The 26,236-nt window shown below is 43.7% G+C and overlaps 2 protein-coding genes across 2 annotated transcripts in view; one reads left to right on the top strand and one right to left on the bottom strand.

Moving 5' to 3' along the window:
- The first annotated feature begins 308 nt into the window (after positions 1-308).
- On the top strand, positions 309-12,694 carry stard5 (StAR related lipid transfer domain containing 5). The gene is made up of 6 exons (XM_065012223.1): positions 309-841; positions 1,037-1,086; positions 5,502-5,634; positions 6,424-6,541; positions 11,229-11,322; positions 11,906-12,694. Exons 1-6 carry the CDS (start codon positions 752-754, stop codon positions 12,054-12,056), a joined length of 636 nt encoding a protein of 211 aa, XP_064868295.1. The 5' UTR covers positions 309-751; the 3' UTR covers positions 12,057-12,694.
- A 2,182-nt stretch (positions 12,695-14,876) lies between these two features.
- Positions 14,877-26,236, bottom strand: part of il16 (interleukin 16) — an 80,544-nt gene continuing 69,184 nt past the window's right edge. The window contains exons 22-28 of the mRNA XM_065011177.1: positions 25,780-25,831; positions 23,430-23,569; positions 22,658-22,810; positions 20,637-20,738; positions 20,004-20,244; positions 19,482-19,610; positions 14,877-18,761 (exon numbers count right to left, since the gene is read on the bottom strand). Of these exons, the coding sequence (XP_064867249.1) occupies positions 18,583-18,761; positions 19,482-19,610; positions 20,004-20,244; positions 20,637-20,738; positions 22,658-22,810; positions 23,430-23,569; positions 25,780-25,831 (996 nt within the window). The 3' untranslated portion in view covers positions 14,877-18,582. The remainder of the gene's footprint in view (positions 18,762-19,481; positions 19,611-20,003; positions 20,245-20,636; positions 20,739-22,657; positions 22,811-23,429; positions 23,570-25,779; positions 25,832-26,236) is intronic.

Genomic DNA, 26,236 nt, shown 5'->3' with positions numbered 1-26,236 from the left:
TGTATAAAGTACTGTAATGACCCTGGGTTTATAATTTACAAAAGGAATGACATGTCATAACTTCTAGACTAAAAGTGGTCTGAGTCTGCTCTGTGGGTGGAGAAAAAAACGTGACATATTAACGTATGTGTTTCGATAACTGATTATCGTTGCAGTAAGAACATTGAAAGTACCAATTGTTTTCACCCTTCTATCCGGGGCATGATCTGGTGGACACGTAACTATCCTTTTCAAACTACAATTCCCAGCATTCATTTGAACACTGTTCCAAGCTTTTCCAACGAATCAGAAAGCGTACTTTCATCACATGATTTTTTTGTCATCAGTTGATGGGAACACGGCTAGCTAGCCTGCTGGCTAAATAAGCTTACTTTTTATTACAAGTTCGTGTTAGATGTTTATGACAATCAATATTTTATTTTAAGCAAGTCTGAGTCTTACTGACTTCAGGAACCTCGCGGCTAACGATAATGCAAGTCTTTCATTCAATATTTGCACTAGCTAACTAACGTTAGGTAGCTATTGTAAATTGTCTTATATTGGCTTACGGTCTCATATTCATAGTTCATATTTTACGCGTCATACTCTACGATAACTTCAGCTAGTTATCTTGTGTGTCAGTCTAAATCCATCCATTTGGAATCACGGCTAATGTTAACTATCTAACTAGTCAGTTAGCCTGACAGGTGGCTAGCTATTGAACAGGTTGTAAGTCCTCCATCATCACATCTGCCAGACGGACTCAACCAGCATGGATTACCAGAACACAGCGAATGCAGTTGGGGACTGTCTTTTGAGCTACACCAAGGACGAGTCTGGGTGGAAAGTCTGCAAGAAATCGGTGCGTAATGTTCTAGGTAGCAATATTAATATATTATAATTACAGGTGACGTGCCTTTCCGTGCACCGTGTTAACAGCTCCATTTTGCTGTGTCATTGTATATAACGTAGACCGTAGTTAGGTAAATGCAGTCAGTGGGTTGACAACAGCAACCAATGTTTTGTTTCTGATAAATGGATGTCGGTCCATTTGTAGAATGACGTCATCGTGTCCTGGCGGCCATCGACTGAGTTCCCTGGGAATGTGTAAGTATGAGCTGTTCTCCTTATCTAGGCCAAATCATCAATCATCATAACGGTCTAAAGAGGGCTACTTTCCCCTCCTCGACCAGTTTCCTTCAGCTGTTTATCATAACGGTCTAAAAAGGGCTACTTTCCCCTCCTCGACCAGTTTCCTTCAGCTGTTTATCATAACGGTCTAAAAAGGGCTACTTTCCCCTCCTCGACCAGTTTCCTTCAGCTGTTTATCATAACGGTCTAAAAAGGGCTACTTTCCCCTCCTCGACCAGTTTCCTTCAGCTGTTTATCAAAAGGGCTAAGTTTCGGTTTATCATAAAAAGGGCTACTTTCCCCTCCTCGACCAGTTTCCTTCAGCTGTTTATCATAACGGTCTAAAGAGGGCTACTTTCCCCTCCTCGACCAGTTTCCTTCAGCTGTTTATCATAACGGTCTAAAGAGGGCTACTTTCCCCTCCTCGACCAGTTTCCTTCAGCTGTTTATCATAACGGTCTAAAAGGGCTACTTTCCCTCCTCGACCAGTTTCCTTCAGCTGTTTATCATAACGGTCTAAAAACGGGCTACTTTCCCCTCCTTTCGCTGTTTACCAGTTTCCTTCAGCTGTTTTATCATAACGGTCTAAAAGCTGGGTCTAAAGAGGGCTACTTTCCCCTCCTCGACCAGTTTCCTTCAGCTGTTTATCATAACGGTCTAAAAAGGGCTACTTTCCCCTCCTCGACCAGTTTCCTTCAGCTGTTTATCATAACGGTCTAAAAAGGGCTACTTTCCCCTCCTCGACCAGTTTCCTTCAGCTGTTTATCATAACGGTCTAAAAAGGGCTACTTTCCCCTCCTCGACCAGTTTCCTTCAGCTGTTTATCATAACGGTCTAAAAAGGGCTACTTTCCCCTCCTCGACCAGTTTCCTTCAGCTGCATTGATATGAAAAAACTGAGAAAGAAATATCCACCATCTTGCTTTTACTGTTGCTGTTTTCAGTTCAGTGCAGATGATGGAGAGAACATGGAGATGAAGCCATGTTAGACTGTTAATTAAGAAAGCACCAATAACAGGCTGGCTTCCCAGACCCAGATTAAGCCTAGTCCTGGACTAAAAAGCATTCTTAATGGAAAATCTCCATTGACAACACTTTTTAGTTTAGGGCTTAATCGGTCTCTCAGAAACCGTCCCCCAGGAAGACCTATCTCTACATGTTATGTTTGATGTGTATTAGGGTTATTGTTCTGTCTATCTCTATGTAACAGTATAGACTTTATGTCCGTCCCCTCGCCCCGACCTGGGTGCGAACCAGGGACGCTCTGCACACGTCAACAGTCACCCTCGAAGCATCGTTACCCATCGCTCCACAAAAGCCGCCGCCCTTGCAGAGCAAGGGGAACCACTACTTCAAGGTCTCGGAGCAAGTGACGTCACCGATTGAAACGCCACTAGCGCGCATCACCGCTAACTAGCTAGCCATTTCACATCGGCTACATGTTATGTTTGATGTGTATTAGGGTTAGTGTTCTGTCTATCTCTACATGTGTTGTGTTTGACAGGTACAGTGCATTCACAAATTATTCAGACCCCTTCACTTGTTCTACTTTGTTACGTTAGCCTTATTCAAAAATGGATTTAATTTAGTTTTATCCTCATCAATCAACACACAATCCCCCATAATGACAAAGCAAAAACAGGATTTTAAATTCTTGCAAATGTATTCAAAATATTTAAAAAATGATATCACATTTACATAAGTATTCAGACCCTTTACTCATTACTTTTTTGAAGCACCTTTGGCAGCGATTACAGCCTTGAGTCTTCTTGGGTATGATGCTACCAGCTTAGCACACCTGTATTTGGGGAGTTTCTCCCATTCTTCTCTCTAGATCCTCTCAAGCTCTGTCAGGTTGGATGGGTAGCGTTGCTGAACAGCTATTTTCAGGTCTCTCCAGAGATGTTTAGATCGGGTTCAAGTCTGGGCTCTGGCTTAGCTACTCAAGGTCATTCAGAGACTTGTCTCGAATACACTCTTACATTGTCTTGGCTGTGTGTTTAGGGTCGTTGTCCTGTTGGAAGGTGAACCTTTGCCCCAGTCTGAGGTCCTGAGTGCTCTGGGGCAGGTTTTCATCAAGGATTAAAATATATATATATATATATATATATATATATATATATATGTATTTCACCTTTATTTAACTAGGTAGGCTAGTTGAGAACAAGTTCTCATTTGCAACTGCGACCTGGCCAAGATAAAGCAAAGCAGTTCGACACATACAACAACACAGAGTTACACATGGAATAAACAAACATACAGTCAATAATACAGTAGAAAAAGTCTATATACAGCATGTGCAAATTAGGTAAGATAAGGGAGGTATAAGCAAATAAATAGGCCATAGTGGCGAAGTAATTACAATATAGCAATTAAACACTAGAATGGTAGATGTGCAGAAGATGAATGTGCAAGTAGAGATACTGGGGTGCAAAGGAGCAAGATAAATAAATACCGTATGGGAATGAGTTAGTTGGATGGGCTGTTTACAGATGGGCTATGTACAGGTGCAGTGATCTGTGCGCTGCTCTGACAGCTGGTGCTTAAAGCTAGTGAGGGAGATATGAGTCTCCAGCTTCAGTGATTTTTGCAGTTCGTTCCAGTCATTGGCAGCAGAGAATTGGAAGGAAAGGCGGCCAAAGGAAGAATTGGCTTTGGGTGTAACCAGTGAGATATACCTGCTGGAGCACTTGCTACGGGTGGGTGCTGCTATGTTTACCAGTGAGCTGAGATGAGGCAGGGCTTTACTTAGAAAATACTTGTAGATGACCTGGAGCCAGTGGGTTTGGCGACGAGTATGAAGCGAGGGCCAGCCAACGAGAGCGTACAGGTCGCAGTGGTGGGTCGTATATAGGGCTTTGGTGACAAAACGGATGGCACTGTGATAGACTGCATCCAATTTGTTGAGTAGAGTGTTGGAGGCTATATTGAAAATGACATCGCCGAAGTCGAGGATCGGTAGGATGGTCAGTTTTACAAGGGTAAGTTTGGCAGCATGAGTGAAGGATGCTTTGTTGTGAAATAGGAAGCCGATTCTCGATCTAATTTTGGATTGGAGATGCTTAATGTGAGTCTGGAAGGAGAGTTTACAGTCTCACCAGACACCTAGTTATTTGTAGTTGTCCACAAGCCAGAACCGCCCAGAGCAATGATGCTGGGCGGGCGGGGATCTCTGTACTTTATTCCGTTAATCTTACTCTCAATCCTGACTAGTCTCCCAGTCCCTGCTGCTGAAAAACATCACCACTGCATGATGCTGCCACCACCATGCTTCACCGTAGGGATGGTATTGGCCAGGTGATGAGCTCTGCCTGGTTTCCACCAGATGTAACGCTTGGCATTCAGTCCAAAGAGTCCAATCTTGGTTTCATCAGACCAGAGAATCTTATTTCTCATGGTCTGAGAGTCCTTTAGGTACCTTTTGGCAAACTCCAAGCGGGCTGTCATGTTCCTTTTTCTGAGGACTGGCTTAATTCTGGCCACTCTATCATGAAGCCCTGATTGGTGGTGCTGCAGAGATGGTTGTCCTTCTGGAAGGTTATCCCATCTTCACAGAGGAACTCTGGAGCTCTGTCAGTGACCATCGGGTTTTTGGTCACCTTCCTGACCAAGGCCCTTTTCCCTCGATTGCTCAGTTTGGCTGGGTGGCCAGCTCTAGGAAGAGTCTTGGTGGTTCCAAACTTCATCCATTTAAGAACGGAGGTCACTGTGTTCTTGGGGACCTTCAATGCTGTAGAAAAGTTTTGTTAACCTTCCCCAGATCTGTGCCTTGACACAATCCTGTCTCGGAGCTCTACGGACAATTCCTTCCACCTCATGGCTTGGTTTTTGCTCAAACATGAACTGTCAAATTATATGTACAGGTGTGTGCCTTTCCAAGTCATGTCCAATCAATCATTTTTCTACTGTATTATTGACTGTATGTTTGTTTTACTCCATGTGTAACTCTGTGTTGTTGTATGTGTCGAACTGCTTTGCTTTATCTTGGCCAGGTCGCAATTGTAAATGAGAACTTCTTCTCAACATGCCTACCTGGTTAAATAAAAGGTGAAATAAAATAAATACAATTGAATTTACCACAGGTGGACTCCAATCAAGTTGTAGAAACATCTCAAGGATGATCAGTGGAAACAGGATGCACCTGAGCTCAATTTCCAGTCTCATAGCAAAGGGTCTGAATAGTTATGTAAATAAGGTATTTTCATTTATTTTATACACTTGCAAAAAATTCTAAACCTGTTTTTGCTTTGTCATTATGGGGTATTGTGTGTAGATTGGTGAGACCATTTTTTTATTTAATCAATTTTAGGTCTGAATACTTTCTGAATGCACTGTATTGTAAGAGTTAGGGTTAGTGGTGCTCTGTCTCTCTACATGTGTTGTGTCTGACAGATATAAGGGGGAGTCGGTGGTGAAGGGAAGCCCAGAGAAGGTATGGGAGTGTCTGAAGCCTGTTCCAAATGGACTGCGGGTGAAATGGGACAACAATGTCAAGAAGTTTGAGCTGGTAGAGCAAGTCACTGAGGTAGGCTGAGTTTCAAACCAATGGACCAGACTGTAGTCACAGTCATTCACAATTCTGTTGTTTTGTCCCCATCGTCATCATCTATGTTCTGAGTTTGCTTTAGAGAGTTGTCACTGATCATTTGATTCCATTGATTCTTTATCATTCCTCACTCACTCACACACCCACAAACAAATCACAGCTGAATAAATACTCTGTCATCCATTCTTGCTGTATAGTTCTGTCTACTCCCCCAACTTTGTTGATAAGCCTTAGGATTTTATGGAAGTGAGTTTTACCTGATCTCTATGGGACTTCCTGGTTACGTGACGGTTAAATAAGTTATCCAAGCAACCAAAGTGTGTGATCCAGTTTGTTCATGGTTTTGATACAGGTTTCCTAAAGGGCACCTGCCAGCGATCGCCACACCCACAACACCAATGCAGCACTCCTACCCTTTGTTCTCTATTCCATTAGTCATGTTAATATTTATTTGCTTTAGGGCAAACACAAGTACAGGGACATGCTCAGTAGGAAAACATAGATAAATGCTATGGATAGAACTGATGCCATACCTTATTCTGCAGATCAGAGGGGTACTTTTGTTGTGTCCTGTTGAACAAGGCCCAGCGTTTTATCTTGTGGAACGTTGCAGATAGAAATGTCATGAATAGAACTGACGTGATGCCTTATTCTGCTTATCAAAGGTGTTTGTTTCATTCTACTTTGTATATTTCTATATGAACATTCCACAACGCCTGCTGAGCGAGGCCCAGAGTTTACCTGCCTAGTCTCTCCCCCCTCACACAGAACGTCACTGTCTGCAGAACAGTCACTCCATCAGCAGCCATGGGCATCATAGCTCCCAGAGACTTTGTCGACGTTATTCTAGTGAAGCAATACGAAGACGGCACCATTACATCCAATGGTGCGTAACGCCTCTATATATCTCTCTTCCTTCTGTCTTTTCTCTCTCTCTTCGCTTTATGATAAATAGGTGTTCTAACAACAAGAAACAGTAGATCTAGAGCGAAGGGTAGTTCTAGAGCGAAGGTTAGCAGTAGAACAGTAGTTCTAAAGCGAAGGGTAGTTCTAGAGCGAACGGTAGCAGTAGAACAGTAGTTCTAAAGCGAAGGGTAGTTCTAGAGCGAAGGTTAGCAGTAGAACAGTAGTTCTAGAGCGAAGGGTAGTTCTAGAGCGAATGGTAGCAGTAGAACAGTAGTTCTAGAGCGAAGGGTAGTTCTAGAGCGAAGGGTAGTTCTAGAGCGAAGGGTAGCAGTAGAACAGTAGTTCTAGAGCGAACGGTAGCAGTAGAACAGTAGTTCTAAAGCGAAGGGCAGTTCTAGAGCGAAGGTTAGCAGTAGAATAGTAGATCTAGAGCGAACGGTAGATCTAGAGCGAACGGTAGATCTAGAGTGAACGGTAGTTCTAGAGCGAACGTTATCAGTAGAATAGTAGTTCTAGAGCGAACGCTATCAGTAGAATAGTAGTTCTAGAGCGAACGGTAGTTCTAGACCAAACGGAAGATCTATAGCGAACGGTAGTTCTAGAGCGAACGGTAGCAGTAGAACAGTAGTTCTAAAGCGAAGGGTAGTTCTAGAGCGAAGGTTAGCAGTAGAACAGTAGTTCTAGAGCGAAGGGTAGTTCTAGAGCGAAGGTTAGCAGTAGAATAGTAGTTCTAGAGCGAAGGGTAGTTCTAGAGCGAAGGGTAGTTCTAGAGCGAAGGTTAGCAGTAGAATAGTAGTTCTAGAGCGAAGGGTAGTTCTAGAGCGAAGGGTAGTTCTAGAGCGAAGGGTAGTTCTAGAGCGAAGGGTAGCAGTAGAACAGTAGATCTAGAGCGAACGGTAGATCTAGAGCGAACGGTAGATCTAGAGTGAACGGTAGTTCTAGAGCGAACGTTATCAGTAGAATAGTAGTTCTAGAGCGAACGCTATCAGTAGAATAGTAGTTCTAGAGCGAACGGTAGTTCTAGACCAAACGGAAGATCTATAGCGAACGGTAGTTCTAGAGCGAACGGTAGCAGTAGAACAGTAGTTCTAAAGCGAAGGGTAGTTCTAGAGCGAAGGTTAGCAGTAGAACAGTAGTTCTAGAGCGAAGGGTAGTTCTAGAGCGAAGGTTAGCAGTAGAATAGTAGTTCTAGAGCGAAGGGTAGTTCTAGAGCGAAGGGTAGCAGTAGAACAGTAGTTCTAGAGCGAACGGTAGTTATAGAACGAACGGTAGCAGTAGAATAGTAGTTCTAGAGTGAACGGTAGATCTAGAGCGAACGGTAGATCTAGAGCGAACGGTAGATCTAGAGCGAACGGTAGTTCTAGAGCGAACGGTAGCTCTAGAGCGAACGTTATCAGTAGAATAGTAGTTCTAGAGCGAACGGTAGATCTAGAGCGAACGTTATCAGTAGAATAGTAGTTCTAGAGTGAACGGTAGATCTAGAGCGAACGGTAGATCTAGAGCGAACGTTATCAGTAGAATAGTAGTTCTAGAGTGAACGGTAGATCTAGAGCGAACGGTAGTTCTAGAGCGAACGTTATCAGTAGAATAGTAGTTCTAGAGTGAACGCTATCAGTAGAATAGTAGTTCTAGAGCGAACGGTAGTTCTATACCAAACGGAAGATCTATAGCGAACGGTAGTTCTAGAGCGAACGGTAGCAGTAGAACAGTAGTTCTAAAGCGAAGGGTAGTTCTAGAGCGAAGGTTAGCAGTAGAACAGTAGTTCTAGAGCGAAGGGTAGTTCTAGAGCGAAGGTTAGCAGTAGAATAGTAGTTCTAGAGCGAAGGGTAGTTCTAGAGCGAAGGGTAGTTCTAGAGCGAAGGGTAGTTCTAGAGCGAAGGGTAGCAGTAGAACAGTAGTTCTAGAGCGAACGGTAGTTCTAGAACGAACGGTAGCAGTAGAACAGTAGTTCTAAAGGGAAGGGCAGTTCTAGAGCGAAGGTTAGCAGTAGAATAGTAGTTCTAGAGCGAATGGTAGATCTAGAGCGAACGGTAGATCTAGAGCGAACGGTAGTTCTAGAGCGAACGGTAGTTCTAGAGCGAACGGTAGATCTAGAGCGAACGGTAGATCTAGAGCGAACGGTAGTTCTAGAGCGAACGGTAGTTCTAGAGCGAACGGTAGCTCTAGAGCGAACGGTAGCTCTAGAGCGAACGTTATCAGTAGAATAGTAGTTCTAGAGCGAACGGTAGTTCTAGACCAAACAGAAGATCTATAGCGAACGGTAGTTCTAGAGCGATAGGTAGCTGTAGGACAGTAGATTTAGAGCGGACGGTAGATCTAGAGTGAATGGTCGATTTAGAGCGAGCGGTAGTTTTAGAGCGAACGGTAGCTGTAGAGCGGACGGTAGATCTAGAGCGGACGGTAGATCTAGAGCGGACGGTAGTTCTAGAGCTTTATGATAAAATAACATTTTGGAACATTTCTCTATCAATGTATTGTTGAACTAAATTTCTCTACTGACTCAATTCACGTTTCTATTGGAGTGTAGCTCTTTTTGTTCTTTATCTGTCCCAGGACTCTCCTTGGAAGACCGCGCAGACCTGTTTATTATTATTTATTTTAGTCAATGTTAGGCTATTTTTATTCAATGTTGAGGCATTTACAGAAGACATAACAGCACAGACATTAAGAAATATAAAGGAATAAATAGGTATTCTAAAAACATAATTAATGATATACAAATCAAGCACTGGGATGCACAGACATAACACGCCAACGGCAGTAGGCTGAAATCAGTAGAGTACAAGAGGAACTATCGTCACTTGTCACTAATGCAGTGCTAGTGTGTGGATGATGTAGCCTAATCATCAGCCCTAACCCTCAGAGAGGCTGGCTGGGTGGGGATCTCTGGAACAGACAACTGTCTTATCCACTGCCCCAGACTGAGGCCTAATCATCAGCCCTAACCCTCAGAGAGGCTGGCTGGGTGGGGATCTCTAGAACAGACAACTGTCTTATCCACTGCCCCAGACTGAGGCCAATCATCAGCCCCCCTCAGAGAGGCTGGCTGGGTGGGGATCTAACAGACAACTGTCTTATCCACTGCCCCAGACTGAGGCCTAGCCCTAACCCTCAGAGAGGCTGGCTGGGTGGGGATCTCTGGAACAGACAACTGTCTTATCCACTGCCCCAGACTGAGGCCTAATCATCAGCCCTAACCCTCAGAGAGGCTGGCTGGGTGGGGATCTCTAGAACAGACAACTGTCTTATCCACTGCCCCAGACTGAGGCCTAATCATCAGCCCTAACCCTCAGAGAGGCTGGCTGGGTGGGGATCTCTAGAACAGACAACTGTCTTATCCAATCATGCCCCAGACTGGCTGGGTGGGGATCTCTGGACCTAATCAGACTGAGGCCTAATCAGCCCTAACCCTCAGAGAGGCTGGCTGGGTGGGGATCTCTAGAACAGACAACTGTCTTATCCACTGCCCCAGACTGAGGCCTAATCATCAGCCCTAACCCTCAGAGAGGCTGGCTGGGTGGGGATCTCTGGAACAGACAACTGTCTTATCCACTGCCCCAGACTGAGGCCTAATCAGCCCTAACCCTCAGCCTGGGTGGGGATCTAACCAACTGTCTCAGACTGAGGCTGGCTGGCTGGGTGGGGATCTCTGGAACAGACAACTGTCTTATCCACTGCCCCAGACTGAGGCCTAATCATCAGCCCTAACCCTCAGAGAGGCTGGCTGGGTGGGGATCTCTAGAACAGACAACTGTCTTATCCACTGCCCCAGACTGAGGCCTAATCTCAGCCCTAACCCTCAGAAGGCTGGCTGGGTGGGGATCTCTGGAACAGACAACTCATCAGCCCCTCAGAGAGGCTGGCTGGGTGGGGATCTCTGAACAGACAACCCCACTGCCCCAGACTGAGGCCTAATCATCAGCCCTAACCCTCAGAGAGGCTGGCTGGGTGGGGATCTCTGGAACAGACAACTGTCTTATCCACTGCCCCAGACTGAGGCCTAATCATCAGCCCTAACCCTCAGAGAGGCTGGCTGGGTGGGGATCTCTGGAACAGACAACTGTCTTATCCACTGCCCCAGACTGAGGCCTAATCATCAGCCCTAACCCTCAGAGAGGCTGGCTGGGTGGGGATCTCTGGAACAGACAACTGGACAACTGTCTTACTGCCCCAGACTGGGAGATCTCTGGAACAGACAACTCTTATCCACTGCCCCAGACTGAAATCATCAGCCCCCCTCAGAGAGGCTGGCTGGGTGGGGATCTCTGGAACAGACAACTGTCTTATCCACTGCCCCAGACTGAGGCCTAATCATCCCCTAACCCTCATGGCTTAAAACAGACAACTGTCTTATCCACTGCCCCAGACTGAGGCCTAATCATCCATGTTAAAACGTGGGTTGTGTTCAGTAGGCACGAAAAGGAAGAAAACTCTCAAACTGTGATGTATTAGGCCTAGCCTACATGTTCTTGTCCAATAAGAAAGGCTTGGTTCTGTATACCGTTGCAAAACGCTTTGCTATGGTGTGCCCAAGATGAGATTTGCATTTTACCTTCACTATCAGTATACTAAGTAACTTTATGTGATTGATTGAATGAAAATAGACTTAATTATATCTACACATATTTGTATCCTCATATGTTCTCTCCCTGTGTTCTGTCCGTTAGCCACCCATGTGACCCACCCCAGCTGCCCTCCCCAGTCAGGGTATGTGAGGGGCTTCAACCACCCCTGTGGCTGCATCTGTGTCCCCATCTCTGGGTGAGTCACGCGCTTAGACACACTTCTGTTTCAGAATATTGTCATTGTCTGATAACCTCATCTCCAAAACAAACTTTTCAGGAAATTGAAAAAATGTCCATATTTTCCCGTTAATAAACAGTCATTAAACTTCTAAAGCTATTCTGAATACATTTTATTGGTCGTAGAACCGTACAATGTTCAGAGTACATTTCATTCAAAAATATAAATGAGCAAAAATGGAGTTCCGGTTTTCATCAGACAGCGACTTTACATACAGTACACATGCTTTAGTTTACAAACCCATCTGCAACATTCTGAACAATGTGTTGAGTTCTGTCAGAACCAAGGACATTGTTGTAGAGACAATGGTCCATCACAGGAGGGCAGTAGAGAGCTAAACTTCAGTTCACTCAGGTAGACTAATTGAGGTATCTATAATGTGCACAGCAACAGGTTTGGTTTGAGCATTGTCTCTCAACAACATTATCTCACATGACCACCTGTCTTGATAGCTATGTAGCTGAAGAAGCACTGTCTAATATTGTTCATACAGTATAGTGTATATTCAACCTTCTTTCTTTCTTTTTCCCTTCCCCCCCAGGGAGCCAAACAAAACCCAGCTGTTCAGTTTCTTCCAAACGGACCTGGGGGGCTTCCTGCCTCGCTCCGTGGTCGACTCTTTCTTCCCATCCAGCATGGTGGAGTTCTACAGCAACCTGGCCAAGGCCATCAAGTCCCTCAAGGACCACTGATACACTCCTACTATACCTTCCCTTAGCCCTGGTCCCAGATCTGTTTGTGCTGCATAACCAACTCCTGGCACCAGGTGATACTCAGATCTGGGACCAGCATTCAGCGGGACCAAAAAACACAATGATTAGCTATGTGAATGGTTTAGTTTTAAAGAGGCTATATGGAACTTTTCACCTCCGGGGGCTTTTTAACTGAAAGGGACAGATGGATGTAAATGGATTTGAAAGATCCTTATTTGAGAGCATGGGGCACACCTCCCCAGACCATATCTTTCTAGACTAAAAATAAGGATTGTGTTGTTTCATGAGTAAATAAATATTTTATATCAACCATACAGGCAACACTCAAGCCAAAAATGTAGATAAACAATTAGCAACTCAACTTCTGTACAGCCTCTTTAAAAGAGTGGTCACCTGGCCTTGGCTTGGAGCAAACTGTATCTGAGCTTAAAGGGAGATGATATTGGATGATATGAGGGAAGGAAGTGTGCAGCTTGTTTGTCCCAGCACTAAACACAGCTGATTTCAGGTCGTTGAGGTCTTGGTTCATTTGTGTAATAATGGAGTGTTAGTGCTGGAGCAAAAAGCCTGCAACCCTGGTAGTGTTGCTCTCTTGGACCAGGTATGGTGGCCACTAGTGTAGTCTTACAAAAAGGTTGAGTGTCTGTTCTAATTTCATTCATTCAACCCTGGAAAAATATTGAATATGAATTTCTCATAGAGGTTGATGTGCAATTTTCTTGAGTTGAAGCGATTGAAATGGAATTGACCTTAGCCCTGATGTTAAAGTTGCAATTTGTAAGTTATTTTTCCCTCTATTGTAACAAGAAAGAGTACCAAAAACAATAATCATGAACCCACCCCCAAAAAAACACGTTACATTATTGGACATAATGTAGTTCCTGTTCTTCTTGGTTAGTTTTTTTTCTTCATGTGGGTACACTAGCAAACACCCTGCCTCTTAGTCCTCGAACCGGAAATCCAACTTACAGACCACACCTTTAAGCACTCTGGGCCGCACCTTTAAGACTAGATCTAGAGAGGTCAATTTTGCCAAACTCTACTTACAAAACAAATATTTCCTGTACATTTCCTTTTTAGTGATGCATTTCCCCCCTTTTCCCACCACAAAAGAATGAGAATAGATTTGAAATTTATATTTTGTATTTAGTGTCCTAAACACAACGGAGGATATGTCCTCCTTCCCTTTTGTACTGTTGCTGTTGAATACAGTCCATTCTGTTACACTGGCTGCATCCTACCTACAGCACCATGCATGTTGCATGGACCTTACAGGGACCCCAGAATGGAATCGGATTCCATTGGGATGAGTCATACCTCATTTTTTGTTGTCCTTTGTATATGGTAGTACTGTACTTGAAATGTTCTGGTTTAACCTGTCTCCACAGCCCTTTAACCAATACCTAAAGATGGAATCCGCAGTAGGGGAAACGGTGCTAACGGATTGTTGTTGCTGAGCTGAGGAGCGTCGTGCAGCATGGTTATGAAATGCAGTACATATTGTGCTCTTCTATCGTGCAGCATGGTTATGAAATGCAGTACATATTGTGCTCTTCTATCGTGCAGCATGGTTATGAAATGCAGTACATATTGTGTTCTTCTATCGTGCAGCATGGTTATGAAATGCAGTACATATTGTGCTGGTTATGAAATATCTATTGTGCAGCATGGTTATGAAATGCAGTACATATTGTGCTTTCTATCGTGCAGCATGGTTATGAAATGCAGTACATATTGTGTTCTATCGAAATGAAATGCAGTACATATTGTGTTCTTCTATCGTGCAGCATGGTTATGAAATGCAGTACATATTGTGTTCTTCTATCGTGCAGCATGGTTATGAAATGCAGTACATATTGTGCTCTTCTATCGTGCAGCATGGTTATGAAATGCAGTACATATTGTGTTCTATCTATCGTGCAGCATGGTTATGAAATGCAGTACATATTGTGTTCTTCTATCGTGCAGCATGGTTATGAAATGCAGTACATATTGTGCTCTTCTATAGCATGGTTATGAAATGCAGTACATTCTATCGTGCAGCATGGTTATGAAATGCAGTACATATTGTGTTTCTATGAGCATGGTTATGAAATGCAGTACATATTGTGTTCTATCGTGCAGCATGGTTATGAAATGCAGTACATATTGTGTTCTATCGTGCAGCATGGTTATGAAATGCAGTACATATTGTGCTCTTCTATCGTGCAGTGCGATGATGTCAGAGATGGAAATAACAGTGTTTGTTGTTTGCAGTAACTGGAAAGCATTATGGACATGGTTGTTTTACCGTTGAGGATTCCAGCTTTAACCAGTAACCTTTAGAGGGTGTATATACAGCCGGCAGATGTTTCCACCCCCCCCTAAACTCTATCCTGTTCCTTACCTTAACATCTGCCCGCTTTGTAGACGCCTAACCTCCAAGCAAGGATTCCTGCCTCAGTTACTTTTCTCTATGTAGATGTCAATACTAAGAACACTGCATTATTCTTAAGCAAAGTTATTTGCAGTATGTCTGGGCAAATGGCAATATGAACAGCTTCATCTAATGAAAAGGGGACATCTGCTCGATTAGGAGAGCTTCTGAAGGATTTGGGGTTTTATTCAGTGGGGTACAACATGGTACGTGTCCCATAAGTCTCTGGTCCAAATTAGTGCACTATATAGGGAGTAGGATGCCATTTGGGACAGCTATGGATTCCAACATATTTTGAAGCGCAGCAGCATAGGACTGCCATATTCTGGCATCAGTTGTGACTAGTGTGTCATTTTACACTGTAAAGAAAAGTATTACCAGCATAGAATTGAGAAAACCACTGTCTTTAATATGGCACAAGGAGGGCATGGTCATCTGTCTTGGCCAGGGTGCGTCTCCATAGCTTTTATAAAAATCATCAGTGAAGGGAAACAATGAGAGCAAGCATGAATAGTATTGAGATATATCCCTAGTTGGTTGAGGAAGCCTCTTCAGAGTTTTGAGATACAGCCCTATTAGGGGGAGAGGAAGCCTCCACAGAGTATTGAGATATAGCCCTAGAAGGTGTCTTTACAGTGATGTACAGTCAACCATCTGCATGCCTGCTGAGTCCTCTACATGTATGATGATAAGCCATCATACTAATGATGTTTTAGATCAATCTTTTTAGAAGCTTTGTGGTTAAGTTTCCTTTTGAAATGAAAACACACTACTTAACGTCCTTTTCTTATCCCGAGTGGATAATAACCTTAAGTGACAAACCTTTACAAGTGCATTGCATTCCACCTCATCCACAACCAAGTCCTATATGCTTGCTTTTTTAAAGTCATTGTTTGCCTTTTGTTGGTGTAATACTATGAAGGCATTGTTTTGATGTGTGTTATTGTACTGTAAGTGGAGCCTGAAGATCATACCTACCTACAGTGTATTGCTGTCTTAATGTCAGAGTACACATTGTCTATTTGGTGGCTTGTTTTTCAAATGTACTCCATCATGCGTTTTGGGACAGATGTGTATGTTTTAGGGTATGTGTTGAATGCCGTTTGTTGTCCTCAGCTCCTGATTGGAAAGCACAGCTGCTATGGAAAATGGCTGCTATTGAAATATACTATGAGTTCAGTTGTCAATAAAAGCAACACAGGAAAATAACATGTTTTCTTAGGTCAGGATTAGGGTTATGAATTCTGGTCATTTTTCAAAAATGTTCAAGTTTTCCTGAAATCCCAGTTGGCAGATTCCTGGAATCAGTAGGGAATACGCAGGGAATCTGGAAACCCTCCAAACAGGATTTCTGGAATCAGTAGGGAATACACAGGGGATCTGGAAACCCTCCAAACAGGATTTCTGGAATCAGTAGGGAATACACAGGGGATCTGGAATCAGTAGGAAATCTGGAAACCCTCCAAACAGGATTTCTGGAATCAGTAGGGAATACACAGGGGATCTGGAAACCCTCCAAACAGGATTCCTGGAATCAGTAGGGAATACGCAGGGAATCTGGAAACCCTCCAAACAGGATTTCTGGAATCAGTAGGGAATACACAGGGTATCTGGAAACCCTCCAAACAGGATTCCTGGAATCATTAGGGAATACACAGGGGATCTGGAATCAGTAGGAAATCTGGAAATCCTCCAAACAGGATTTCTGGGAAATTGGGGAGAGCTACCACAATTTTGTGACCCTAATCCTGACCTGCACTCTACTGTACCGTAGGACTGTACTGTATGTTCCACCCAGCAGGTTTTGTGTTTCACCAGCATCTGCATTAAAAACTACTGAACGTTCCAATGTCCTCCTTTCTTGTTGTATTATATTACCATCACCACAGGTAGGAATGGCTAAACCCACTACATTCACCGGCTAGTTTTCAAACACCGGAGAAGAGAAATGAAGGATTACAATGATGGATGAATAATGGTTCCTCAACTTTCCCAGAAAGTTCCCAAAGCCAGAAGGGAGTAATCAGGGAATGCAGAATCCTCCAACCAGGATTTCTGGAAAACCTGGGAATTTTGGGAAAATAAAAGGAGTTTTGCCTAGAACTTGCATAGTCTCATTAACTGAGTGGTAAATGCATCTGTTTGTTCCATATGAAGTCAAATAACTACATAGGTTTTAAAACATTAATGGTTATTGGCACAACAGTCTTGTGAATACACTTTTGAAACATACAGATTGGGTTAAATTATTGTATTACTATAATGTATATTGCGATAAATCTTTAGTACCGATACACAGAGTTTTAAATATCTATATTCTAATAGATTTTGGTACAAAATGTTCACACCCTGTGTTTTCCTTAATATCAAACTAGGAGAGAAAACAAGGTGAGAATTTGCTCCGGTTTAGTTATATCTTTGGTTTCACCCATAGGGAGAATCTCAATTAGATATTCCTCACGTCCTCTCGCCTGGCCTCCTCAAAACCAATTGGAGAAGGTCAGAGGGGCGGGACCTCTGGCTTTCTCATCCAATGGGTTTTGAGAAGGAGAGAGGATGCGAGCACTATGCAATTGAGATTCTACCATTGTCATCTAATAAACGAACTAAGGACTATTAAATCCGTAGCTCTGAAGATCCACTTTATTGTGCGATAGACAATTAAAGGCAATGTTCCCGCGGTCGCGGAGACTGCATTCATGGTAAACGGAAATTAAGTTTACCTTTTGATGCTGATCTTCCGCGATATGGATTGAATCCAACTCACAGTCTTTGGTCTAAACAATGATTCCAACGTCAAGCACAAAACAACAATACTACAATTCCATGAAAAATGCAAATCCCATTTTAAATATTTTGCATCAGTATAATACTCTTTTGGACTACATTACAGTATTGTACACTATTTCTAACAGTCAAAAGCAATGGAATGTCTCTCCCTTCCTTCATGTAAATACTGTATATCTGTGCAAATCTCAAACTCACTGTGGTCCCTGGTCTAGAAGTTCTGGGTGTAGGAAGGCAATCAGAGCAAAGCACCTGTAAATGCACCTCTTTCTACAGTAACAGTCCCTGATTGTCATTGCAATATGATTTGATATAGAATATAGATGTTATATTCATAACTACAGTATGTTAATAGTGCTCATATGAAATGGTATGATGGCTTGTGGTTGATTTGTGTTCTAGTTGGCCCTGTTTATACCTGGTGCTAACTCTGATCTCGGGCTCTATTCAATCCGTAGCACTGAAGACCTGCACTTCAGCGTAATTGAAATATAAAAGCAATGTTCCTATGTTCACGGAGCCTGCATTCACGGTAAATTCATGTGTAGGCTCAATCGGAAATTACCTTTAATTTTCAATCACCCTATAACGCTAAACTTCAGCGATACGGATTGAATCGAGGCCGTTGTCCACATTCTAATAGATCCACATTTTTGCCGTTGCATCTAAACATTGTATTAAAATGTGTCTCTTATCCGTCCACTGTTTCCGCATTGTGACCAAGATTTACTGTTCCTCCCTGTATGCAAATTATTCTACAGATATTCTTTCAAAATAATATGTATTTTCTTTATTTAAAGACACATATTGATGCCATAAGACGATGGCGCCCCCTGTCAATGATTTTAGAGGGATAATGATGATTTAAAGGGTTTCTCTGTCCACATCCGTCTACACTTGGAAGACATCCAGACAACATGTGTGCCTGACTACCTCCAGTGGTGATCAGGAAGATCTGATCACAATCCAATCACAATAGATATTATAATTGCGGACACCTGTCAATAAATGTGGCCACAATCAATATGTGGCCAAATCTTGAGAATCAATAGCTCCGTTTATAGCTGGTGCTAACATGAGTCCTTTGTCCTGATCTTGTCCACATTCTGATTGTGCCCACATTTTTAAAGAAGTGTATTTGTGATCAGATCTTTCTGACTACCTCTGTAGGTAGTCAGGGACCTATTGTAACTGGAAATCAATTAAGTATAAACAGTGTAAACTGACCTGAAATCAGTGTCTAGGGGTAACTCCTCAATATCCTCCTCCTTCCTCCTCCTGTTAACTACAGTGAGATGTCCCTCAGGCAGACCCTTCTGCCTCATCCTCCTTCCTCCTCCGGATGACTAGAGTGATGTGCCCCTCAGGCAGAGCCTTGACAATGTTCCAGGCCTCGAAGCGGCTCAGCTCCTGTAGGGAGGTGCTCTGGACCTGCAGCAGCTCATCACCAGACTGCAACCCGCTCTGCTCCGCAGCACCACCTATTGGGGAGCAGGAGACGTCGTGATGTTTCCCCTAGGTGCAGATCTGGTATCAGCTTTCGCCTCCCCCAACTTATAAAAGTTCAAGCTTATAAAACTGTGCTTCTCTGCGTTGTTTGCATGGTTTCCTACTTTCCGTGACATCACAACTCCTTTAACAATAAATTACATTGTTAAAAGTGTTAAGAAAAGGTCCTGTGTGGCTCAGCTGGTAGAGTATGGCACTTCTAACGTCAAGATCGTTGGTTTGATTTCTGCTGGGGTCACCCTTACTAGAAATGTATGCACACACTACTGTAAGTCACTTGGATAACAGTGTCTGCTAAATTTCCTTACCCCCGAAGAGTTTAGGGACATAGTAAGGCAGCAATCTGTGCTTTTTCTCCATGGATAGTACTGTACCTTTAAATATCCTGTTAATGACCAGAGGCCTGTCTCCATGGATAGTACTGTACCTTTAAATATCCTGTTGATGACCAGAGGCCTGTCTGCATGGATAGTACTGTACCTTTAAATATCCGGTTGATGACCAGAGGCCTGTCTCCATGGATAGTACTGTACCTTTAAATATCCTGTTGATGACCAGAGGCCTGTCTCCATGGATAGTACTGTACCTTTAAATATCCTGTTGATGACCAGAGGCCTGTCTCCATGGATAGTACTGTACCTTTAAATATCCTGTTGATGACCAGAGGCCTGTCTCCATGGATAGTACTGTACCTTTAAATATCCTGTTGATGACCAGAGGCCTGTCTCCATGGATAGAGCCTTTCCCTCCATCCAAACTGAAGCCCACGCCCCCTCCTCCTGTCTCCAGCTCCACAGTCAGCATGTCTCCCCCATCCTCCACTACAGACAGACATACCGAGAGAGAGAGAGAGAGAGAGAGAGAGAGAGACAGAGACAGATCGAGAGAGAGAGAGAGAGAGAGAGAGAGAGAGAGTCGCTCTGGATAAGAGCGTCTGCTAAATGACTTAAATGTAAATGTAGAAAGAGACAGATCGAGAGAGAGAGAGAGATGAACAACCAATGTATACATACAGTACACACAGCCTGTACTGTATGTATACTCCACAAATGCAAGTATATGTGTGTGTGTGTGTGTGTGTGTGTGTGTGTGTGTGTGTGTGTGTGTGTGTGTGTGTGTGTGTGTGTGTGTGTGTGTGTGTGTGTGTGTGTGTGTGTGTGTGTGTGTGTGTGTGTGCTGTCTTACTAGGTGAACTTCTACCACCTTCTACTCACCTGTGGGGTTGAGGTCTGTACTGCTACTGCTGACAGAGGAATCATCAGTCTTGTTCCCTCCCTCTCTCCCCTTGCTCACCACCACCACGGCCAGTCTCATGGTGCGGGCCTGGCGCAGCGTGGCGGTGGCGTCCGCGTGTGTCGCACCCCTTAGTGTCTGGCCGTTGATGGACAGCACCTCGTCACCCTTCTCCACGGTCCCCTCTTGAGCCGCCAGGCCGTGGGGGAAAACACGATGCACCTGGGGGGAGGGAGGGAGAAAAGTCAGAACATTTACAATTGACATTCCCATTCTAAGCAATTCGCCTTGATTGGTGGAGCAGCTGGCAGACATTTTGTAGAGTTGCCACTATCTGGCCATGCTAGAAAGGACAGTACCAGGGCTTTATAGCCATGGGATCCTATCTTTAATATTTAACTCCAAAATCACGCTCCTAACTAATACAGACACTGTATTTTGTACAATACAACTTTATTGTCCATACAATGTTACAGTGAACAACAGAAATGTGTCTTCTGCAGAATTCTCAACTCCCTCAGATAGCACACATCATACAGAAATACAATCTTTAACATAAATTCTAAGGATCATCACTTTTCATCTGCTCTAGCATGACCTTTCAGTTTACTCACTGTGGTAGCCTTGCTCTCCAGGTCTATCCCACCTGCAATGCTGAAACCCAGACCTGCTCCTTCCTCCTTGTGCAGAATCACCACTTGGATGTGCTCAAATTGCTAGAAAGAGGGAAGGAAAAATGTCATCTCTTTCATTCTAACATTCAAAATAATATGTTCATGTTTTTCATTCACTTTACAATGTTACTGCTGGTTCTTGTTCTTATCTATTAAGTAGGTTTGCTGATCTAGGATCAGGTCACCCGTCCATGTAATCTTACTCAATGTGATCTAAAAGACTAATTTGATCCTAGATCAGTAGCCCTGTTACTCTGAGACGATTAATACTTTTATGATGTGAGTCAGACGATTCATGGCCATTCACAGAGATATCTCAGTTTGATTATTAAACCCCAGCTGTTGTTGACAGTTTCCAGATGATTGTATGTCTGTGAGAGAGGGGACCAAGTGTCCCACACACACACACACACACACACACACACACACACACACACACACACACACACACACACACACACACACACACACACACACACACACACACACACACACACACACACACACACACACACACACACACACACACACACACACACACACACACACACACACACACACACACACAGACACACACACACAAACAGACACACACCAGACACACACAAACACACACCAGACACACACACAAACGCACACCAGACACACACAAACACACACCAGACACACACACACACACACACAAACAGACAAACACACACACACACACACACACCAGACACACGTACACACTAGACACACACACACAAACAGACACACACACACACATTGTAGTAAGAGTGCGGTAATGACATAATGACATATCGAGAAAGGAAATGCATACAGATGTTCTCCTGAACACAGAGCCAAGTGGTCCTTCGAGAGAGGTGTTTGTGTGTGTGTGTGTGTGTGTGTGTGTGTGTGTGTGTGTGTGTGTGTGTGTGTGTGTGTGTGTGTGTGTGTGTGTGTGTGTGTGTGTGTGTGCGTGCGTTTGCATATACAAAAGCTTTGATTGCCTCAGAATGGAAATGGTAAACAGAAACACAATACACACTGTGATACTCTGTCCTCCCTGAAAGCCTCTTAATACACACGCACAAACACAGACAGACTCACACACACAGACAGACAGACACACACACACACACACACACACACACACACACACACACACACACACACACACACACACACACACACACACGCACGCACGCACATGCACACATGCACACACACACATACACATACACACACACACCTGCAGCTGAACACTCTAACGGAATCCTTAATGGTCCCTCCAGTCCTGTAGTGGAGCTCATTCCTACAGGCTTGTTGTTTTGCAGAAGCCAGTGGTGAGTATTGCATGAGAGAGCAGCTCTTACCAGGCTTCCCACACAGCACCCTATTATCCAGAGCCTTATGGGCCCTGGTCAAAAGTAGTGCATTTTAGAGGGAATAGCATGTCATTTGGGATGCCTTGGACTAGATTAGGGGGTATAGATTACCTCAACCCCATAGAGAGTAGACCAGAGCTGAGATATTCTCAACAGTAAGAGTTGACAGTCTGTCATGACTGGATGTTCATGTGGTGTTGATGTGGTGTTGATGTGGTGTTATCGTGGTGTTAACGTGGTGTTGATGTGGTGTTGATGTGGTGTTATCGTGGTGTTGATGTGGTGTTGATGTGGTGTTATTGTGGTGTTGATGTGGTGTTGATGTGGTCCTGATCTGGTGTTGATGTGGTGTTGATGTGGTGCTGATGTGGTGTTACTGTGGTGTTGATGTGGTGTTGATGTGGTGTTATCGTGGTGTTGATGTGGTGTTACCGTGGTGTTGATGTGGTGTTGATGTGGGGTCATTATTTGACATCCTAATGATGTGAGTCCTTCTTGTGAGGAAGAGGTGGACGGACCTCCAAATAAATGAAAAACAATGAAACAGACAGGCCGGACACACGGACAGAAAGACTGACAAAGTTTCACCTTCAGTGTTTCCTCATCCAGAGCTTTCACTTCCTGGATCATGGTCTGTATTTCCTGTGGAGGGATGGCTGAGATAACAGATGGGCACATGCTGATGTGGGCGCTGAGACCAGGTCCCCTCCCTCCTCCCCCGCTGGTGTGCCTCAGATGTGGCTGAGAGGAATAAGGAAGCAAACAGAGTTCAACTGACTGACACTGGTCGCTGATGTGGTGTTACTGGGTGTTGATGTGGTCTTAATCATGCATTTCACTGTATGAAAACTAAATGATGTGTTTTAGTCGCTGAATCTGGTGTTAAACTGTGGTGTTGATTTCAGTGTTACTTTGGTGTAATGATGTCAGAACAGGACTGATGTGTGACATCCTGTTTGTTACTGTGGTGTTGATGTTCCTGTTACTAAAGATGTTGATGATTGCATTAAGCCCTGTGATGTGGGACAAAATACAGAAAAGATTTGATGTAAAATGTGCCTGTTCCATGTGGTGTTATATATATAATATATAATGCCATCTCTCCTTTACAGAATCTGACTTGATGTGGTGCTATCTGTGGTTTTGATGTGGTGTTACTGTGGGTCCATAGACATACTAGACTGTATCAGCTCTTGTGAAATCAGTGTATACTATGGTGTTGATGTCACCTGGTGGTAGTATGATGTCTGGTATCAGATTGAAACAGAGGTGTTACTGGGTGTTGATGTTGTTACATCAATTTAGGTGTTGATGTGGTGTTAAAATTCTTCTCCATAGAGAAGCATTGATGTGGTGTTACTTCCTGGTTGTTGATGTGGTTGACCCCAACCCTGATGTGGTGTTGATGTTTTGAGATGTGGTGTTGACCTGTGGTGTTATTCTCATTGTTGATGTGGTGCCAGATGTGGTGTTCTGGGCCGGCGGGCTCCTGGGTGCAGACTGAGGGGATACAGTGGTGTTGACCGTGGGTTACCCGATGTGAGGGAGGTTACTGGGAGTGCATGGTGTTCAGGGCATGGTGCCTGATGTAGTGCTGATGTGGTGTTACTAGTGGTGTTGATGTGGTGAACAGAGGTGTTGATGTGGTGCAAAGATGTGGCAGAGCTGATGTGGTGTTACCGTGGTGTTGATGTGGTGTTACAGATAAGAGGTGTTGATGTGGTGTTATAAGTAGAGCAGTTGATGAGCAGATGTTATATAAGGTGTTGAAAAAAGTGGCAGAGCAGTGGTAGAGATGATGTGGTGTTAGCAGATGGTGTTGATGTGGTGTTACTGATAAGAGTAGATGTGCAGAGCTGATGTGATGATGTGGTGTTACAGAGCAGAGCAGTGGTGTTGATGTGGTGTTACTGTGGTGTGATGTGGTGCAGATGTGCAGAGCAGATGTGGTGTTACCGTGGTGTTGATGTGGTGTTACTGTGGTGTTGATGTGGTGCTGATAACTGTGGTGTTGATGTGGTGTTACCGTGGTGTTGATGTGGTGTTACCGTGGTGTTGATGTGGTGTTACTGTGGTGTTGATGTGGTGTTACTGTGGTGTTGATGTGGTGTTACTGTGGTGTTGATGTGGTGTTACTGTGGTGTTGATGTGGTGTTACTGTGGTGAGTTATAAGATGAGTGGTGTTACTGTGGTGTTGATGTGGTGTTATGTGGTGAGATCCTGAGTGGTGTTGATGTGAGGTGACCTACTGAGCAGATTTGACTGTAGTAGAGCAGATAAGAGTTGATGTGAGAAGATATCAGTGTTTCCTCATCCAGAGTGGACTTCCTGTGAGTCAAATAAATAAGAAAAACAATGAAACAGACAGGCAGATGAGCACACAGACAGAAAGACTGACAAAGTTTCACCTTCAGTGTTTCCTCATCCAGAGCTTTCACTTCCTGGATCAGAAGGTCTGTAGAGCAGAATATGTGGAGGGATGGCTGTAGATAACAGAGTGGACATGCTGACGGAGATGGGCGTGAGACCAGGAGAAGAGCAGAGCAGCTCATGGTACACTGCCTCAGATCAGACAGGCTGAGAGGAATAAGTAGAGTAAGTAGAGTTCAGTAGAGTAGAGTATATAAGAACATAGACAGGAGAAGAGCAGAGTATAGTCTGGTCAGTTACAGACTAAATAGAGGATTTCAGATAAACTCACTACAGAAATACACACAGACACACCTTTTGTAGAGTTCATATAAGCTACTCTCATAATCATGCATTTCACTGTATGAAAAAGAAATAGAGAATTGCCTGTTTTAGTCTAAGTAATATGTTACAGACTAAATTTTGAGAATCAGACAGAGTCAGTCAGTGAGTATAACACTTTTAGACATAATGACACATCTCAGAACAGAAATAACACGTGTGACTTCCTGTTTGTTCACTTCCTGTGTTCATACTATCCTCTTACTAAAGATGATACTGCCATGATTGCATTAAGCCCTGATAAGAAGAGCAGAGCAGAAGAGAAATAGCAGAGTTCCATACAAAATAGAGCAGAGCAGAGCAGAGTAGAGTAGAAATCTTAGAATGTAAAATATGCCTGTTCCAGCATCTCACAGAATCTGACAGGGAGCAGTGCTATCTTAGTTTTTCATAGCAAGCACTACTAAGGTCCATAGACATACTAGACTTCTATCAGCTCTTGTGAAATCAGTGTATATCTATACCTTTTCATCCAATCACCTGAGAGGTAGCATGTGTATGCCTGTCTGGTATCAGTCATTGAAACAGTGAACATGCTGTATATAGAACAGGGTAAGGGTCAATTAGATTTCAATTACATCAATTTAGGAAGCAAACTGAAATTCCAATTTAAAATTCTTCTCATAGAGAAGCATTGGGAAAAGCTGTAATAGGAACGTCCTTTACTTCCTGAATTGATTGAATTGTGAATTGAGAAGACCAGAGCAGGTATATGCAGTAGAGTTGAGTGAGTAGAGTATATAAGAGTAGAGTGGATTGACCCCATACCCTGGTCTATGCAGATATGTTGATGTTTTGAGAGAGTGTTTTACCTGACAGAGAAGTATATTCTCATTGCTGTCGGGGCCAGGGGAGAGGGGAGTGTTCTGGGCCAGATAAGGCAGGGCTCCTCCGGGCTGCAGACTAGAGGGGATACAGGGGTGGGTCTGACCCGGCAGTTAAGAGCAGAGCAGAGGACAGAGGGAGGAAGAGAGCAGGGAGTGCATGGAACGCATCAGGGCATGGGAAACCTGGAATAAAGTAGAGCAGAGCAGTTAATAGTAGAGCAGAGCAGAGCAGATAAGAGTAGAACAGAGAAGAGTAGAGCAGATAAGAGTAGAGCAAAGCAGAGTAGAGCAGAGCAGAGTAGAGCAGATAAGAGTAGAGTAAAGCAGAGTAGAGCAGATAAGAGTACAGTAAAGCAGAGTAGAGGAGAGCAGAGCAGATAAGAGTAGAGTAGAGCAGAGCAGATAAAAGTAGAGCAGAGCAGATAAGAGTAGAGCAGAAAAAAGTAGAGCAGAGCAGAGTAGAGATGAGCCCATAAGAGTAGAACAGAGCCGAGCAGATAAGAGTAGATAGAGCAGAGTAGATTATAGCAGATAAGAGTAGAGTAGAGCAGAGCAGATTAGAGTGGAGTAGAGTAGAGTAGAGTAGAG

The sequence above is a fragment of the Oncorhynchus nerka genome, linkage group LG27, assembly GCF_034236695.1.
Source record: "Oncorhynchus nerka isolate Pitt River linkage group LG27, Oner_Uvic_2.0, whole genome shotgun sequence".
In the NCBI taxonomy this organism is placed as follows: Eukaryota; Metazoa; Chordata; class Actinopteri; order Salmoniformes; family Salmonidae; genus Oncorhynchus; species Oncorhynchus nerka.
Note: the sequence above shows the minus strand (reverse complement) of the source record. Positions and strands in the feature narration are given on the sequence as shown.

Coding starts and splice junctions, on each gene's coding strand:
- stard5 (XM_065012223.1), top strand. CDS start 752: ATGGATTACCAGAACACAGCGAATGCAGTTGGGGACTGTCTTTTGAGC. Junction 842..1,036: donor GGAAAGTCTGCAAGAAATCG/GTGCGTAATGTT, acceptor GTCCATTTGTAG/AATGACGTCATCGTGTCCTG. Junction 5,635..6,423: donor TGGTAGAGCAAGTCACTGAG/GTAGGCTGAGTT, acceptor CCCCTCACACAG/AACGTCACTGTCTGCAGAAC.